At 64.0% G+C, this 19194-nt stretch overlaps 2 protein-coding genes across 2 annotated transcripts in view; both read right to left on the bottom strand.

Annotated features, from left to right (window-relative positions):
* The window catches only part of LOC136305862 (patatin-like phospholipase domain-containing protein 6), a 30149-nt gene extending 20513 nt beyond the window's left edge, over positions 1–9636 (bottom strand). The window contains 18 exon segments of the mRNA XM_066209181.1: positions 751–923; positions 1479–1519; positions 1623–1696; positions 1698–1711; positions 1797–1883; positions 1990–2098; positions 3451–3531; positions 3618–3746; positions 5530–5610; positions 6237–6305; positions 6307–6397; positions 7348–7488; positions 8271–8380; positions 8461–8514; positions 8517–8545; positions 8629–8704; positions 9426–9485; positions 9583–9636. Coding sequence (XP_066065278.1) covers positions 751–923; positions 1479–1519; positions 1623–1696; positions 1698–1711; positions 1797–1883; positions 1990–2098; positions 3451–3531; positions 3618–3746; positions 5530–5610; positions 6237–6305; positions 6307–6397; positions 7348–7488; positions 8271–8380; positions 8461–8514; positions 8517–8545; positions 8629–8704; positions 9426–9485; positions 9583–9615 — 1452 coding nt within the window. The 5' untranslated portion in view covers positions 9616–9636.
* Positions 9637–12109: 2473 nt separating this feature from the next.
* On the bottom strand, positions 12110–15532 carry LOC136305861 (sphingosine 1-phosphate receptor 2-like). The gene is given in 2 exon segments (XM_066209180.1): positions 12110–14995; positions 14998–15532. Coding segments are annotated over 2 exon segments (1077 nt in total). The 5' UTR covers positions 15476–15532; the 3' UTR covers positions 12110–14396.
* Between the last annotated feature and the right edge of the window lie 3662 nt (positions 15533–19194).

Below are 19194 nucleotides of genomic sequence, written 5' to 3'. Positions count from 1 at the left end.
TTGATTCCCACAGGACCACCAGGAATGCCCCAGAAATCCATCCTGACCCTACAGGACCACCAGGAACCCCTGAGGAACCCACCAGAAACCCATCCTGACCCTACAGGACCACCAGGAACCCCCAGACCCCATGAGGAACCCACCAGGAACCCATCCCAACCCTACAGGACCACCAGGAACCCACCAAGAACCCATCAGGAACCCACCAGGAACCCATCCCAACCCTACAGGACCACCAGGAACCCACCAAGAACCCATCAGGAACCCACCAGGAACCCATCCCAACCCTACAGGACCACCAGGAACCCACCAAGAACCCATCAGGAACCCACCAGGAACCCATCCCAACCCTACAGGGACCACCAGGAACCCACCAAGAACCCATCAGGAACCCACCAGGAACCCATCCCAACCCTACAGGACCACCAGGACCCCACCCCAACCCTACCAGACCACCAGAAACCCACCAGGAACCCCACCAGGACCCCACCCCAACCCTACCAGACCACCAGAAACCCACCAGAAACCCACCAGGAACCACCCCAACCCTACCAGACCACCAGAAACCCACCAGGAACCCACCAGGAACCCATCCTGACCTTTCAGGACCACCAGAAACCCACCAGACCCCACCCCAACCCCACCAGACCACCAGAAACCCACCAGGAACCCACCCCAACCCCACCAGACCACCAGAAACCCACCAGGAACCCACCCCAACCTCACAAAACCCCAAAGCCACGTCCTCACCTCGACCTTCATGAGCTTGATGAGCTCCCTCTTGGCCTCCTCGAAGATGTCGCTGGTCTGGCGGCCCTGGTAGGGCCCGAAGGGACACGTGCCCGGGGCTGTCCCCGGCGTTGTCCCCGGCGCCGTGTCCTCCTCGCAGGAGCTGTAGTGGTAGATCCCCGAGGGCTGCTCCTCCAACGTCACCGATTTTGCGTTCCTTGGGCTCCTGGGACGCCTGGGGGGGGATTGGGGGGATTTGGGGGGGATTTGGGGGGGATTTGGGGGATTTGGGGGGGATTTGGGGGGGATTTGGGGGGATTTGGGGGGGATTTGGGGGGATTCGGGGTGGATTTGGGTGGATTTTGGGTGGGATTTGGGGGTGGGATTCAGGTGGGATTCAGATGGGATTCAGGTGGGATTCGGGGTGGATTCGGGGTGGATTTGGGCGGATCCTGGGTGGATTCGGGGTGGATTTGGGGGGATTTGGGGGGATTCGGGGGGGATTCAGGGTGGGATTCGTGGCGGATTCGGGGTGGATTTGGGTGGATCTTGGGTGGGATTTGGGGTGGGATTCAGGGTGGATTTTGGGTGGGATTCGGGGTGGGATTTGGGGTGGGATTCGGGGATGGGATTTGGGGTGGATTTTGGGTGGGATTCAGGGCGGATTCGGGGTGGATTTTGGGTGGGATTCGGGGCGGATTTGGGGTGGATTTTGGGTGGGATTCGGGGTGGATTCGGGGTGGATTTGGGTGGATTTTGGGTGGGATTTCGGGCAGGATTCAGGGCGGATTCGGGGTGGATTTTGGATGGATTCGGGGGTGGGATTTGGGTGGATCCTGGTTGGGATTTCGGGGCAGGATTCGAGGCAGCACTCAGCCCGTACCTGCCCGAAGGCGCCGGTGCTGTCCTCCTGCAGCGACACCGAGATGCGCCCGCGCTCGTAGGCCATGTCGAAATCCGAGCGGGGGACCCTTCTGGATGCCTGGGCCGGGTCACAGGGGTCACCAAACAGGGGACAAAGCCACCCTCGGGTGACAGCCACACCCCCGGGTGACGGCCACACCCACCAGAGATATCCACAGGCATGGAGATGCAGCGGCTCAACAAGGGCGGCGGCGCCGGCGTCTCCAACCCGGCGCCTTTCATCAGCTCGGCTGCGGGATGACAACCAACCCCCCCGCCAAAAAAAAAAAACAAGTGAGAAGTGACCCCAAAAACGTTTGGGGCGAAGGGTTTGGGGGGCTCTGGGGAGGGTCTCACCCGTGTCCCGACCCTCGTCGGTGCTGCCCAGGCCGCGTTTGCCGTGACGGACCGGGCTGGTGCGGGCGGCGTGGCCGGGCTGGGGGAACAGCCTCAGGGGCTGCATGTCCTGCAGGTTTGGGGACAAAGGGACGTGGCAGAGCATCGGGGGGACATCGGGGGGACACGACCCGGCCGGGGGCCAACCCCAGAAGGGCAGGTTGAAATCAGGCGGGTGGAGAGTTTGTTGGGCTTGGGGTGGTCAGGGTTGGGGTTGGAGTGGTCACAGATGGGTTTGGGGTGGTCAAGGTTGGGGTTGGGGTGGTCAGTCAGGTTTGGGGTGGCCACAGGTGGGTTTGGGGTGGTCACAGCTGGGTTTGGGGTGGTCACAGTCAGGTTTGGGGTGGCCACAGGTGGGTTTGGGGTGGTCACAGCTGGGTTTGGGGTGGTCAGTCAGGTTTGGGGTGGTCACAGCTGGGTTTGGGGTGGTCAGTCAGGTTTGGGGTGGCCACAGCTGGGTTTGGGGTGGCCACAGCTGGGTTTGGGGTGGTCACAGCTGGGTTTGGGGTGGTCAGTCAGGTTTGGGGTGGCCACAGCTGGGTTTGGGGTGGTCACAGCTGGGTTTGGGGTGGTCAGTCAGGTTTGGGGTGGTCACAGCTGGGTTTGGGGTGGCCACAGCTGGGTTTGGAGTGACCACAGCTGGGTTTGGGGTGGCCACAGCTGGGTTTGGGGTGGTCAGTCAGGTTTGGGGTGACCACAGCTGGGTTTGGGGTGGCCACAGCTGGGTTTGGGGTGGTCACAGCTGAGTTTGGGGTGGTCAGTCAGGTTTGGGGTGGCCACAGCTGGGTTTGGGGTGGCTACAGCTGGGTTTGGGGTGGCCACAGCTGGGTTTGGGGTGGTCACAGTCGGGTTTGGGGTGGTCACAAGCTGGGTTTGGGGTGGTCACAGCTGGGTTTGGGGTGGTCAGTCAGGTTTGGGGTGGCCACAGCTGGGTTTGGGGTGGTCAGTCAGGTTTGGGGGTGGTCACAGCTGGGTTTGGGGTGGTCAAGGTTGGGGTTGGGGTGGCCCACAGCTGGGGTTGGCGTGGCCACAGCTGGGTTTGGGGTGGTCACAGCTGGGTTTGGGGGTGGTCAGTCAGGTTTGGGGTGGCCACAGTTGGGTTTGGGGTGGCCACAGTTGGGTTTGGGGTGGTCAGTCAGGTTTGGGTGGCCACAGCTGGGTTTGGGGTGGCCACAGTTGGGTTTGGGGTGGCCACAGCTGGGTTTGGGGTGGCCACAGCTGGGTTTGGGGTGGTCACGGGTTTGGGGTGGCCACAGCTGGGTTTGGGGTGGTCAGTCAGGTTTGGGGTGGCCACAGTTGGGTTTGGGGTGGCCACAGTTGGGTTTGGGGTGGTCAGTCAGGTTTGGGGTGGCCACAGCTGGGTTTGGGGTGGCCACAGTTGGGTTTGGGGTGGCCACAGCTGGGTTTGGGGCGGTCACTCACGTGGCTGAAGAGCTCATTGGTCAAGCCCAGGTAATTGTGCAAGGCCAGGAAGGTGACGCGCTGCAGCCGCACCATGATGATCTGCAGGACGGGGACACGGCAGGCCGCCGTGGGTGCCCTGCCACCCCCTGGGGACCTCCAGGAGGCTCCCCCCGAGCCCAACTGACCTGCACCACCCTGACCAGGCTCTCGGGGTACTTCTCAAAGACGGCAGAGAAGGCCTCGACCGGCAGGCGCAGCACCGTGGAGTCCTCGGCCGCGCGGGCGCAGACCGTCCGGTACGGCCGCTGGTGCCCCTGGAGACACCCAGGGGTCAGGGGACACAGCGGGGGACGCCTGAAGGTCATGGGTGACACCAGCGGTTTGGGCAGTTGGGGTTGGGGTGGTCAGCGCTGGGTTTGAGGTGGCCACAACAGGGTTTAGGGTGGTCCAGTTGGGTTTGGGACGTTCCCAGTTGGGTTTGGGATGGTCCCAGTTGGGTTTGGGGTGGTCCCAGTTGGGTTTGGGACGTTCCAGTTGGGTTTGGGACGGTCCCAGTCAGGTTTGGGGTGTCCCCAGTTGGGTTTGGGACATTCCCAGTTGGGTTTGGGGTCTTCCCAGTTGGGTTTGGGGTGGCCCCAGTCAGGTTTGGGATGTCCCCAGTTGGGTTTGGGATGGTCCCAGTTGGGTTTGGGGTGGCCCCAGTCAGGTTTGGGGTGGCCCCAGTTGGGTTTGGGATGGTCCCAGTTGGGTTTGGGGTGGCCCCAGTTGGGTTTGGATGGTCCCAGTTGGGTTTGGGGTGGCCCCAGTCAGGTTTGGGATGTTCCCAGTTGGGTTTGGGATGGTCCCAGTTGGGTTTGGGATGTTCCCAGTTGGGTTTGGGACGTTCCCAGTTGGGTTTAGGATGGTCCCAGTTGGGTTTGGGGTGGCCCCAGTCAGGTTTGGGACGTTCCCAGTTGGGTTTGGGACGTTCCCAGTTGGGTTTGGGACATCCCCAGTTGGGTTTGGGACGTTCCCAGTTGGGTTTGAGACGTCCCCAGTTGGGTTTGGGATGTTCCCAGTTGGGTTTGGGACGTTCCCAGTTGGGTTTGGGGTGTCCCCAGTTGGGTTTGGGATGTTCCCAGTTGGGTTTGGGATGTTCCCAGTTGGGTTTGGGACGTCCCCAGTTGGGTTTGGGATGTTCCCAGTTGGGTTTGGGACGTTCCCAGTTGGGTTTGGGACGTTCCCAGTTGGGTTTGGGACGGTCCCAGTCAGGTTTGGGGTGGCCCCAGTTGGGTTTCGGACATTCCCAGTTGGGTATGGGATGGTCCCAGTTGGGTTTGGGGTGGCCCCAGTCAGGTTTGGGATGTCCCCAGTTGGGTTTGGGATGGTCCCAGTTGGGTTTTGGGGTGGCCCCAGTCAGGTTTGGGGTGTTCCCAGTTGGGTTTGGGACGTTCCCAGTTGGGTTTGGGACGTCCCCAGTTGGGTTTGGGATGTTCCCAGTTGGGTTTGAGACGTCCCCAGTTGGGTTTGGGACGTTCCCAGTTGGGTTTGGGACATTCCCAGTTGAGTTTGGGACGTTCCCAGTTGGGTTTGGGATGTTCCCAGTTGGGTTTGGGATGTTCCCAGTTGGGTTTGGGACATTCCCAGTTGGGTTTGGGACGGTCCCAGTTGGGTTTGGGACATTCCCAGTTGGGTTTGGGATGTTCCCAGTTGGGTTTGGGACATTCCCAGTTGGGTTTGGGATGTTCCCAGTTGGGTTTGGGACGTCCCCAGTTGGGTTTGGGATGTCCCCAGTTGGGTTTGGGACGTCCCCAGTTGGGTCCGGGATGTTCCCAGTTGGGTTTGGGATGTTCCCAGTTGGGTTTGGGACATTCCCAGTTGGGTTTGGGATGTTCCCAGTTGGGTTTGGGACATTCCCAGTTGGGTTTGGGACGTTCCCAGTTGGGTTTGGGGTGGTCCCCGTTGCGTTGGAGGGCCTTGGGGACAGCCTGGACATGTTGGGGACAGCCGCCCATGGAGCTCAGGGGGGTCTGGACCCCCCAGCTGGGTGTGGCAGGGTTTGGGGACAGCCCCCGCGGTGTCCCCGGGGCTTTGGGGACACTGGGACGCGGCCGGTACCGTGATGACGTCGAGGATGCTCAGCAGGCTGTGGACGCTGTCCCCAGGGAACACCTCCTTCATCACCGTCTCCTTCCCGTCCTGCAGGGACACGCCCCGTGTCCCCTGGCGTCCCCTGATGTCCCTGGCTGTCCCCAATGTCCCCAAGTGTCCCCAATATCCTCGATGTCCCCAATGTCCCTGATGTCTTCAGGTGACCCCGATGTCCCTCAAGTCCCCAGTGTCCCAATATCCCCAACGCCCCCAATCCCCTCAGCGTCCCCATTGTCCCCAGTGTCCCCCAGGTGTCCCCAGTGTCCCCCAGGTGTCCCCCAGTGTCCCCAGCTGTCCCCAGGTGCCCCCAGGTGTCCCCCAGGTGTCCCCAGTGTCCCCAATGTCCCCAGATGTCCCCCATGCCCCCAATGTCCCCAGTGTCCCTGGGTATCTCCTGGACATCCCTGACTGTCCTCCCTGGCCACTCTCAATGTCCCCAACATCCTCGATGTCCCCGATGTCCCCAGGTGTCCCCAGTGTCCCCAATGTCCCCAGGTGTCCCCCATGCCCCCAGTGTCCCCAGTGTCCCTGGGGATCTCCTGGACATCTCTGACTGTCCTCCCTGGCCACCCTCAATGTCCCCAACATCCTCGACGTCCCCGATGTCCCCAGGTGTCCCCAGCTGTCCCCCAGGTGTCCCCAGTGTCCCCAGGTGTCCCCCAGGTGTCCCTCACGGTCTCGGTGAGCAGCAGCTCCAGCTTGCCCTCCTGCAGGACGTAGATGCTGGTGTCGGGCTGGCCCGGGCCGGAACACGTCCTCGCCCTGCTGGCACTGCTGGAACACCATGTGCTTGCACAGCTCCAGGAACAGCGGCTTCTCAAAGTGCCCCAGCACCCTGCGGGGACAGCCGGGGGACAGCGGGGTCACCGTGGGGACAGCGGGGTCACCGTGGGGACAGTGGTGACACCGTGGGGACAGTGGTGACACCGTGGGGACAGCGGTGACACCGTGGGGATAGTGGTGACACTGTGGGGATAGCGGTGTCACTGTGGGGATAGCGGTGTCACTGTGGGGATAGTGGTGACACTGTGGGGATAATGGTGACACTGTGGGGATAGTGGTGACACCGTGGGGACAGCGGTGACACCGTGGGGGACAGCGGGGTCACCGTGGGGACAGTGGTGACACCGTGGGGACAGTGGTGACACCGTGGGGATAGTGGTGACACTGTGGGGATAGTGGTGACACCGTGGGGACAATGGTGACACTGTGGGGACAGCGGTGACACTGTGGGGATAGTGGTGACACTGTGGGGACAGCGGTGACACCGTGGGGATAGTGGTGACACCGTGGGGACAGCGGTGACACTGTGGGATAGTGGTGACACCGTGGGGACAGCGGTGACACCGTGGGGATAGTGGTGACACCGTGGGGACAGCGGTGACACCGTGGGGATAGTGGTGACACCGTGGGGACAGCGGTGACACTGTGGGGACAGCTGTGTCACCGTGGGGACAGCGGTGCCACCGTGGGGACCTGCTATGGAGAGAGGACACCCTTGGAGAGGTGTCCAAAAGTGGAGCTGGATCCCTGAGGTCGAGTGCTGGCCCCGGGGATGGATCCCGACCCCATCGATGGATCCCAACCCAACAATGGATCCCAACCCCAACAATGGATCCCGACCCCATCGATGGATCCTGATCCCAAAGAAGAGACCCTGACCCCAGGCGGAGATCCCACGGTCAGACCTCGATCCCCTGATCCCAGACCCCACAGAGAGATCCCAGACCCCACAGAGAGATCCCAGATCCCACAGGAAGATCCCTGGTCCCCCCCGGTGCCCACCTGACGTTTTTGAGCATGTAGAGCACCTCTGAGGGCAGGTGTGACGAGGCCACGTCGAACTCGGTCAGGTCGGCCTCCAGCACCGAGGGCGGCGGCTCCTTCAGCTGCAGCGTGGGCGGCTCCTTCTGGATGCGCAGGAAGCTGGCACTGACCCTGGGGACGTGGGGACACCGTGGGGACGCCGTGGGGACAGCCAGGGACAGGCAGGGGACAGGCAGGGGACACCATGGGGACAGCCAGGGGACACGGGGACAGCCAGGGGACACCGTGGGGACAGCCAGGGGACACCGTGGGGACAGCCAGGGGACAGCCAGGGGACAGCCAGGGGACAGCCAGGGGACACGGGGACAGCCAGGGGACACCGTGGGGACAGCCAGGGGACACGGGGACAGGCAGGGGACACCGTGGGGACAGCCAGGGGACACCGTGGGTGGCTCCTTCTGGATGCGCAGAAGCTGGCACTGACCCTGGGGACGTGGGGACACCGTGGGGACGCCGTGGGGACAGCCAGGGGACACGGGGACAGCCAGGGACACGGGGACAGGCAGGGGACACCGTGGGGACAGCCAGGGGACAGCCAGGGGACGCGGGGACAGCCAGGGGACACCGTGGGGACAGCCAGGGGACAGCCAGGGGACACACGGACAGCCAGGGGACACCGTGGGGCGGCTCCTTCTGGATGCGCAGGAAGCTGGCACTGACCCTGGGGACATGGGGACACCGTGGGGACACCGTGGGGACAGCCAGGGGACACTATGGGGACAGCAAGGTGACACCATGGGGACAGGGCAGAGACACCGTGGGGACCCCGTGGGGACACCGTGGGGACAGGGCAGAGACACTATGGGGACACCGTGGGGACACCATGGGGACAGGGCAGAGACCCCGTGGGGACACCGTGGGACAGCCAGCCGTGCCACCACCCGCTCACTTCTTGGCGATTGCTGAGCACCTTCAGCTTCTTGCGGCTGCGCGGGCGCGCGGCGCCACCGGCCGTCCCCGCGTCCACCAGCGACGACGTGGACTGGGACACCTGCCGGCGTCGGGGACACCGTGTCACCCCGGGGGGCGGTGACAGCGCCGCGCCCGCCCCGCCGTCGCCCCGAGGGTCACCTTACGCATGATCTTGCGGCTGTAGAACAGGACCTTGTCCCGCTTGCGGAAGGCGGGTAACGGGGCGGCTCCTGCGCCGGCACCTCTGGGGGACACCGAGGGACAGGGTGAGGGGACGGGGTTGTCACCTCCCCGTCCCCTCCGGAGGCGGGGGGTGGTGGCACTCACTCTTGAGGCGCAGCCACCAGCCCAGGCCGGCGATGGCCATGATGAGGATGGCGAGGCCCAGGATGGCGCCCAGCACCTGGGGAAGGAAGGGGGTGTCACCGCGGTGTCCCCGCGGTGTCCCCAGGGTGTCCCAGCCGGGTCAGGGACTGGGACATGTCCCCAGGGGACAAGGTTGTGTCCCCTCAGGGGGTGCTGAGCAGCCGTGGGGACACTGGGGACACGGGGACACTGGGACACCGTGCCTGGGGACATTGGGGACATTGGGACACTGGGGACATGGGGACACTGGGGACACTGGGGACATGGGGACACTGTCCCTGGGGACACTGGGGAAACTGGGGACACGGGGACACTGTGCCTGGGGACACTGGGGACATTGGGACACTGTGCCTGGGGACATTGGGGACATGGGGACACTGGGGACATGGGCACACTGTCCCTGGGGACACTGGGGACATGGGGACACTGGGACACTGTGCCTGGGGACATGGGGATATTGGGACACTGGGGACATTGGGAAACTGGGGACATGGGGAAACTGTCCCTGGGGACATTGGGGACACTGGGACACTGGGGACATGGGCACACTGTCCCTGGGGACACTGGGGACATGGGGACACTGGGGACACTGGCACCCTGTCCCTGAGGACACGGGGACACTGTTCCTAGGGACACGGGATATGGAGCTAGAGACACCGGGGACATTGGGGACACTGTCCCTAGGGACACGGGACACAGGTGACACAGGTGACACAGGTGACACAGGTGACACAGGTGACACAGGTGACAGCGCTCACCGCGCGTGCCGGGAGCTGCTCCCTGCTGAAGACGGCCAGCAGCCCCCTCAGCACCGTGCCCTGTGGGGACAAAGGGACAGCTGAGCCACCCCCGGCCTTGGGGACACCCTGGGGACACCCTGGGGACACCAGGGGGGTGACAGGGACGCGTCCCCACCTCGGCCTCCTGCTGCGACTCGCTCTGCCCCATGGCCGGGGGCGGCTGTGCCCATCAAAATCCTGCGGAGAAATGGGGAAAAAACAGGGGAAAATTGGGGAAAAATGGGGGAAAAATGGGGGAAAAAATGGGGGGAAAATAGAGGGACAATGAAAGAAAAAATGGGGGAAAATTGGATAAAAATGGGGGGAAACTGGGGAAAAAATGGGGGAAAATTGGGAAAAAATGGGGGGAAAAGGGGGAAAAATGGGGGAAAACAAGGGGGGAAAAGGGGGGAAAAAAGGGGAGAAAAAAGGGGGGAAAATGGAGAAAAAACGGGGGCAAGACAGGAAAAAAAGGGGGGAAAACAGGAGGAGGAAAATGGGGAAAAAACAGGGGGAAAATGGGGGAAAACCAGGGGGGAAATGGGGGGAAAATAGGGGGGAAATGGGGGAAAAACAGGAGGGGGAAAATGGGGAGAAAACAGGGGGAAAATGGGGGGAAAACATGGGGGAAAAAAGGGGGAAAATGGAGAAAAAACGGGGGAAAAAAGGGGAAAAAAGGGGGGAAAATGGAGAAAAACGGGGAAAAAGGGGGGGAAAAATCGGGGGGAAACAGAGAAAAACGGGGGGAAAAAAGGGGGGAAAAATGCGGGGAAAATGGAGAAAAATGGGGGAAAAAGGGGAAAAAAGGGGGTGAAAAATGCGGGGAAAATGGAGAAAAACGGGGAAAAAAGGGGTGAAAAAACGGGGGGAAACAGAGAAAAACGGGGGGGGAAAACGGCAAAAAAAGGGGGAAAAATGCGGGAAAAAATGGAGAAAAACGGGGAAAACGGCGAAAGGAGCAGCGGGTGACAGGCGGTGACACGGGGGTGACAGCCAGGTGACACCTCACGGCGGGTCAGGGCTGTCCCCAAAGCACTCAGGGGGGACAAAGGGGACTTGGGCGTCCCCTCCGCGAGTTGTCACCCGTTGTCACCGGTGTCACTCCATCGGTGTCACCCGCGGGCCTGGCCCCGCTGTCCCCAAGGACAGCCCGGGGAGGTGACAGCGGCACGCGTCACCCTCCGGGGCTTGGTGACACCGCCGGGGCCCCTCCAGGTGACAACTGCCACCCCCACACTGTCCCCAAATTAAACCCCTCCCCCCCCCCCAAAAAAATCATCCCCTTATGATTTAATTACCCCCCAAATCCTTATTACGCCCTCATTAATTAATTACCCCCCTCACACTTTAATTACCCCCCCCAGGCCTTTATTCCCCCCAGCAATCGTTACCCCCTCATTAATTAATTACCCCTTCCCATCTTAATTCCCCCCCCCCCGCCGGGTATTTATTGCCCCCCCCCCGGGCTGTTATTACCCCCTCATTAATTAATTACCCCCCTCACAGCTTAACTGCCCCCCCCCCTCATGAATTGCTACTCCGGGGCTGTTATTATCACCTCGTTAATTAATTAATTCCCCCCTTCACATCCTAACAGCCGTTATCGCCCCCCCCCCCTCCACAACCCTTATTACCCCCTCACGCGTTAATTACCCCCTCACACTTTAATTACCCCTCTCAGGCCGTTATTGCCCCCCCCGGGGAGATTATTACCCCCTCATTAACTAATTCCCTCCTCATATCTTAATTGCCCCCTCAGGAATTACCCCCCCAGCCCCGTTATCGCCCCCCCGGCCCCGCTGCCCCCCCCCCCCGCCTCTCGTTCCCCTCAGCGCTTACCCCCCCCCACAACTGCCCTCAGACCCCCCCACCCCCCAAACCTTGGCTTCCCCCGGACCCCCAAATCCGGTAAAACCCCCCGACCCCCCCCCACGGCCGGTTAAAGCGGCCCCGAGCCCCCCCGGGACCCCCCGGCCCCCCCTCACCGGCCGCCGGTCTCGGCCCGCTCCGGCCCTGGCGGCGGCCGCGGCCCCCGCGCGGTCATGGCCCCTTTAAGGCCGTCCCGCCTCCTCTCTGACGTCACTCGGCTGCGCCCCAACCCGTCGCGGCGCCGCCGCCGTGTTGGGAAGGTCAAACCGCGCGGGCAGCGCGGGGGGCCGGGCGCCATTTTGGGTGCGGTTGGGGGGCGTGACGTCACCCGGCGCGACGGCGCGGGCGCGTGGGGCTGTCAGGGGGTCGCCCCGGCGCCATCTTGGGGGTGGCGGGGGGGAGGGTGGGGGGATGAAGGGGGGGCGACACCCCAAAATTCGATATGGGGGACACTCCCAAAGGGGTGGGACACCCCAAATTGAGGAGGGGGGACACCCATGGGAGTCCCCGGCGTTGGGGGGCCAGCTCTGTCCCGCTGTGGTGACACCCCGGCAGTGGCACCGCGTCCCCGCCGGGTTTGATCGTCCCCGAGCCCGCCGCCGTTCGTTTCCTCTTCACCCCTCAGGGAGGAAATTTGGGGTGTTTTTTTTTGGGGGGGGGGTGGAAGGTGACAAAACGCCGAGTTGGGACACGGCAGATGTCCCCAGCTGTCCCCAAACGCCCCTGGCATCATTTTCCAGACCCCCTCCCCACAAATCCATCACCAGAGGAACACCTCGGAAAAAGACACAACAAAACAAAAAGAAACTCGTTTAATGCAACGACGGGAGAAGATTTTTGGGGAGGAGGCCAAAAATAAAAAGAAATCCCGGGAATTTCGAGGTGGGGATGATCCCGGCGGATCCGGCCGCGTTGGGATCCCCCACACCCCGCGCTCCAGCACGGGGGAGGGAAAAAAACGGGATTTATTTTGGGGTTGGGTTTTTTGGGGGGCAGGCGATCTCCGGTGGATCCCGGGAGGAAGGAAAAGGAAAGGAAAGGAAAGGAAAGGAAAGGAAAGGAAAGGAAAGGAAAGGAAAGGAAAGGAAAGGAAAGGAAAGGAAAGGAAAGGAAAGGAAAGGAAAGGAAAGGAAAGGAAAGGAAAGGAAAGGAAAGGAAAGGAAAGGAAAGGAAAGGAAAGGAAAGGAAAGGAGAAAGGAAAGGAAAGGAAAAAGGAAGGAAGGAAGGAAAGGAAGGAAGGAAGGAAGGAAGGAAGGAAGGAAGGAAGGAAGGAAGGAAGGAAGGAAGGAAGGAAGGAAGGAAGGAAGGAAGGAAGGAAGGAAGGAAGGAAGGAAGGAAGGAAGGAAGGAAAAGAAGGAAAAGAAGGAAAGGAAGGAAGGATCGGCCGCCCATGGGCACGGGAGGAGCCCCGGGAGCCGTGGGACAGGTCCGGCCGTGCCCGCGGGGGCGTGGGAAGGGCACACGGAGAGCTGGAGGGGACGTTGGGGACGTTGGGGACATTGGGGACACCCTCCCGGGGGTCGCGGGGTGGGAAGGTGTCCGTCCGTACCGGGGGAACCGCGAGGGAACCGCGAGGGAACCGCGAGGGAACCGCTCCGCTCGTACCGGGGGGTGGCCCCAAGGTGGCCTTGGGACCGTGGGGTGTCCCCAGGGTGGCCTCGGGACCGTGGGGTGACTCAGAGTGGTCTCGAGGCTGTAGAGTGTCCATGGGGGGGTCCACAGGATGTCCCCAGGGTGGCCTTGGGGTGTCCTCAGGGCCATGGGGTGTCCCCAGGGTGGCCTTGAGGCCATCAGGTGTCCACGGGGTGGCCTTGGGGTGTCCATGGAGTGTCCCCAGGGTGGCCTTGAAGTGTCCCCAGGGTGGCCTTGAAGTGTCCACAGGGTGGCCTTGAGGCCACGGGGTGTTCGTGGAGTGTCGCCAGGGTGCCATGGCGTGGCTCTGAGGTGTCCCCAGGGTGGCCTTGGGGTGTCCACCCGGCCATGGGGTGTCCATGGGGTGTCCATGGGGTGTCCACGGCATGTCCATGGGGTGTCCATGGGGTGTCCATGGAGTGTCCATGGGGTGTCCATGAGGTGACCATGGGGTGTCCATGGGGTGTCCATGGGGTGTCCATGGCATGTCCATGGGGTGACCATGGGGTGACCATGGAGTGTCCATGGGGTGTCCATGAGGTGACCATGGGGTGTCCATGGAGTGTCCATGGGGTGTCCATGGGGTGTCCACGGCATGTCCATGGGGTGTCCATGGGGTGCCCATGGGGTGACCATGGGGTGTCCATGGGGTGACCATGGGGTGACCATGGGGTGACCACAGCATGTCCATGGGGTGACCATGGGGTGACCATGGGGTGTCCATGGGGTGACCATGGGGTGACCATGGGGTGTCCACGGCATGTCCATGGGGTGTCCATGGGGTGTCCACAGCATGTCCATGGAGTGTCCATGGGGTGTCCATGAGGTGACCATGGGGTGTCCATGGAGTGTCCATGGGTGTCCATGGGGTGTCCACGGCATGTCCATGGGGTGTCCATGGGGTGACCATGGAGTGTCCATGGGGTGTCCACAGCATGTCCATGGGGTGACCATGGAGTGTCCATGGGGTGTCCATGGGGTGACCATGGGGTGACCATGGAGTGTCCATGGGGTGTCCATGAGGTGACCATGGGGTGTCCATGGAGTGTCCATGGGGTGTCCATGGGGTGTCCACGGCATGTCCATGGGGTGTCCATGGGGTGACCATGGGGTGTCCATGGGGTGACCATGGGTGACCATGGAGTGTCCATGGGGTGTCCACAGCATGTCCATGGGGTGTCCATGGGGTGACCATGGGGTGACCACAGCATGTCCATGGGGTGACCATGGGGTGCCCATAAAGCCATGGGGCGTCCATGGGGTGTCCACGGGGTGTCCACGGCATGTCCATGGGGTGTCCATGGGGTGTCCACGGAGTGTCCACAGCATGTCCACGGGGTGTCCACGGCATGTCCATGAGGTGTCCATGGGGTGCCCACAAAGCCACGGCGTGGCCTCAGATCATCCACGGCGCGCCCCCACAGATCCGCGCGGCGCATCTCCACCCCCTCACACCGACGTGGTGCACTCGCGCGTCAACGGCGCCGTGGCCAACTCCCCCCCGCCGCCGCCCGCAACCCCTTTGTCCAGCGAGCTGGACGTCCGCAGCGGCACCCCCGGCCGGCCGCGCCTCCCCGACCTCCTCTTCCTCGCCCCGCCGCCGCCGCCGCCGCCGCCGCAGCAGAGCACCCGGAGGAACTCCCCGCGCATGTCCTTGCTGCGCAGCATGTAGATGACGGGGTTGGCGGCCGAGTTGAGCGTGGCGAAGGCGAAGAAGTAGTTGGCGCTGTAGAGCACGCGGCAGGCGCGCACCGGGCACGAGGCGTCCAGCAGGAGGATGATGAAGGCGGGCAGCCAGCACACGATGAAGGCTCCCAGCACGATGGTGACGGTCTTGAGCAGCGCCAGCGTCTGCGCCGAGGCGATCTCGGCGTGGCTGGAGCGCACCACGCAGTAGATGCGCGTGTAGAGCCCGACGATGGCGGCCAGGATGAGGGTGAAGATGGTGGTGACGAAGAGCACGTAGCGCTTGGAGTAGAGCGGCAGCACGGTGGAGCAATCCCGCAGGTCGCTGATGCAGTTCCAACCCATGATGGGCAGGCTGCCACGGCGCCGGCGATCACCCAGCAGGCGCCGATCAGCAGCACCATGCGGCAGCCGCCGTCGCCGCCGTACACCTTCACCTTGGTGATGGCCACGTGGCGCTCGATGGCGATGGCCAGCAGGCTGAACACCGAGGCGGCCAGCGTGGCGAAGGCCGTGCCCTCCCTCACGAACCACTGCACGGGCGTCAGGCTGAAGGTGGTGCTGCCCGACAGCAGCGTGTTGGCCATGAACGCCGCGCCCGCCAGCAGATCCGACGCCGCCAGGTTGCCGATGAAGATGTACATGGCCAGGTGCAGGCGCTTGTTGCGGCAGATGGACACCAGCACCAGCAGGTTCTCCAGGACGATGACGCAGCAGAGCAGCACGATGAGGGCCGAGCCCACCCAGCGCGAGGGCGACGCGCTCTCGCCGTCGCCCTTGGTGAAGTTGTAGTGCTCGCGGATCTTGTCGCGGTTGAAGTATTCCTTGTAGATGCTCCCCATGGTCGGGGGCGGGTGGCGGTGGCGAGGGTGACGGGGGGTGATGGTGACGAGGCTCAGCGCCGCCTGGGACATGGCTCCTGGGGGTGGGAATGTCACAGCGGTGTCACCTTGGTGTCACCAGGGTGACCCGAGGCTCAGTGCCAGCAGGACACAGCTGAATGTCACAGCAGGGTCACCTTGGTGCCACCTTTGTGCCACCTTTGTGCCACCAGGGTGACCTGAGGCTCAGCGCCGCCGGGACATGGCTCCTGGGGGTGGGAATGTCACAGCGGTGTCACCTTGGTGTCACCAGGGTGGCCCGAGGCTCAGTGCCACCACGACACGGCTGAATGTCACAGAAGGGTCACCTTGGTGCCACCTTTGTGCCACCAGGGTGACCCGAGGCTCAGTGCCAGCAGGACACGGCTGAATGTCACGCTGGTGTCACCTCAGTGTCACCTTTGTGCCACCAGGGTGGTCACAAGGTGACCCGAGGCTCAGTGCCAGCAGGACATGGCTCCTGGGGATGGGAACGTCACCTCAGTGTCACCTTTGTGCCATCAGGGACACCCTGGGCTGTCACCCGGGTGACACCAGGGTGGCAGGAGGTGACATCCAGCCGGGAACGGGGTGGGGCACCCTGGGGGACAGAGAAGGGGACACGGGGCGACGTCACCGCTCGGTTCCGCCTCCCCAAATTTCAGGACGGGACCCCCGGTGAGGCCCCCCCGGTGCGGGACCCCCGAGAGCTGCGGGACGGGCCCGGGGGAGCCCCGGTGGCCGCGGCACCGCCCCGGAGCCGTCCCGGTACCGCTGTCGGTCCCGTCCCGGAGCCCTCCGGTCCTGGTGCCGTCCCGGAGCGGTCCTGGTACCAGAATTCCCCCAGAACCGGCCCGGAGCGGTCCCGGAGCAGTCCTGGTACCAGAATTCCCCCAGAACCGGCCCGGAGCGGTCCCGGAGCAGTCCTGGTACAAGAATTCCCCCAGAACCGTCCCGGAGCCCCCGGAGCAGTCCCGGAGCGGTCCCGGAGCGGTCCCGGTACCAGAATTCCCCCAGAACCGTCCCGGAGCCCCCGGAGCAGTCCCGGAGCGGTCCCGGAGCGGTCCCGGTACCAGAATTCCCCCAGAACCGGCCCGGAGCAGTCCCGAAACAGTCCCGGTGCCGTCCCGGAGCCCCCGGTGCCGTCCCGGTGCCGTCCCGGAGAGGTCCCGGTACCAGAATTCCCCCGGCACCGTCCCGGAGCTGTCCCGGAGCCATCCCGGAGCCGTCCCGGAGCCGTCCCGGAGCCGTCCCGGAGCCCCCGGAGCGGTCCCGGAGGTCCCGGAGCCCCGGAGCCGTCCCGGAGGTCCCGGAGCCCCCGGAGCGGTCCCGGTACCAGAATTCCCCCAGCACCGTCCCGGAGCCCCCGGTGCCGTCCCGGAGGTCCCGGAGCCGTCCGCCACCGCCCGGTGCCTCGCGCAGCCGCGCCCGGTCCCGGGACACCGCCCCCGGCTCCCGCCGCCCCCGGGACTCCCGCTCAGAGCCCGTCCGGACCCCCCGGACCCTCGTACCGGCGCCGGTTGGAGCCGCCGGCGGCGGTCGGAACCGGCACGGAGCATCCGCCGCTTCCCCTTCCCTTCCCGCCCCCGGCTCGGGGCTGGCTCGGGCGGAGCCGGCGAGGGGGGGACGGGCGGGGCCGGCGGGACCCCCGGGAGCGGCCCCGGGTCCCGAACCGGGATCCCGAACCGGGACTCCATATTGGGAACGGCCCCGGGATCCTAAACCGGGACCCCAAACCGGGATCCCAAACCGGGATTCCAAACTGGGAACGGCCCCAGGTCCCGAACCGGGATCCAAAACAGGAACGGCCCCGGGATCCCAAACCGGGATTCCAAACCGGGATCCCAAACCGGGATTCCAAACCGGGACCCCAAACCAGCATTCCAAACCGGGATTCCAAATTGGGAACGGCCCCAGGTCCCGAACCGGGATCACAAACCAGGAACGGCCCCGGGATCCCAAACCGGGATTCCAAACCGGGAGCGGCCCCGGAATCCCAAAACGGGACTCTAAACCAGGATCCTAAACCGGGAACAGCCCCGGGATCCTACACCGGGATTCCCAACTGGGACCCCAAACCGGGAATGGCCCCGGGTCCCAAACCGGGATTCCAAACCGGGATCCCAAACCGGGATTCCAAACCGGGAGCGGCCCCGGAATCCCAAAACGGGACCCTAAACCAGGATCCTAAACCGGGAACAGCCCCGGGATCCTACACCGGGATCCCAAACCGGGATTCCAAACCGGGATTCCAAGCCGGGAGCGGCCCCGGGATCCCAAACCAGGAATGGCCCCAGGATCCCAAACTGGGAAGGGCCCGGGGTCCTAAACCGGGATCCTAAACCGGGAACGGCCTCGGGATCTTAAACTGGGATCCCAAACTGGGATCCTAAACCGGGATTCCCAACTGGGATCCCAAACCAGGATCCCAAAATAGGACCCCAAACCGGGCTCCTGCACTGGGAACTGCGGGAACTGGGATTCCAAACTGGGAATTGCCCCGGGATCCCAAACTGGGATCCCGAACTGGGATCCTGAACCGGGACCGGGAACTGGACTGGGGTCCCACCCCAGGGAATCACACCAGGATCCCAAACCGGGGGTCCCACACCGGGACCCCACACCGGGATCCCCCCCTGGATCCCACCCCAGGATCCCCTCCCGGTTTTGGGGTGATCCCGGGACCCCCTCCTGATTTGGGGTGATCCCAGGGATCCCCTCCCGGTTTTGGGGTGGTCCCAGGACCCCCTCCGGGTTTTAGGGTGATCTCAGGAATCCCTCCCGGATTTGGGGTGATCCCAGGGATCCCCCTCCCGGTTTGGGGATGATCTCAGGGATCCCTCCCGGTTTTGGGCTGATCCCAGGGATCCCTCCGGGTTTTGGGGTGATCTCAGGGACCCCTCCCTGTTTGGGGGTGATCCCGGGATCCCTCCCGGTTTTGGGGTGGTCCCGGGGATCCCGCCCGGATTTGGGGTGATCCCGGGACCCCCCAGCCCCGCAGGGTGGTGGGCAGGCGGGGGCAGGTCGGCCGGGGGGGGGGGGGGGGGTGTCACCGGGGCCGCCCCGATCCCGAAATATCCCGGAGCAAATTGGATCAGGGCGGATCTAAGCCGAGCTTAGCGCCGGCTTTAACCGCGGGGGGCGGCGGCCAGCACGGCGGGAGGGGTGGGGGGCGTCCCCAAGACCCCCCAAAAACCCCCCCGAGCGACCCCCCACCCCGTCACTGTCACCGTCGGGGATTTTTGGGGACCCCCCTCCCCGTCCTCCCCCCTCCCGCAGCCCCACCCCAGAAAGTTCCAGAGGTGCCCCCCCCCCCCCAGGACAGGACCCCCCCCCCCCCTTCCCCTCCTCGGCCAGCTGCGAGCCAGATGTTGGCGTGGCCGAAACAGCTGGGCCGGGGACAATGAGGGGGGCGCCACCTGAAAAACCCCCCCCCTCCCCCTCCCCAAAATTGTTCCCCCACAACTTTCGGGGACACCCCCGCGTCCCCCCCGCACCCTTTGGGGACATCGCGGGGGTCGCGCGAGGGGACACAGGGGACACGGGGGAGGGTCCCAGGAGGGGAGGGGAGTCCCGGGGGGGTGAAAAAGGGGGTTGGGGGTTTATTTTTTTGGGGGGGGGGTCTTACCGTCCCGGGGCCGGTCCCGGCAGCGCTGAGCGCCCGTCCCGGTTCCAACATGAGCGGGCGGGCGGACTGGGGG

The sequence above is a fragment of the Chamaea fasciata genome, unplaced genomic scaffold (genome assembly GCF_029207755.1).
Source record: "Chamaea fasciata isolate MVZ Bird 193981 ecotype frontalis unplaced genomic scaffold, bChaFas1.0.hap1 SCAF_715, whole genome shotgun sequence".
Classification (NCBI taxonomy): Eukaryota; Metazoa; Chordata; class Aves; order Passeriformes; family Sylviidae; genus Chamaea; species Chamaea fasciata.
The sequence above is the reverse complement of the archived record's forward strand: the minus strand, read 5'-3'. Positions and strand labels throughout refer to the sequence as shown.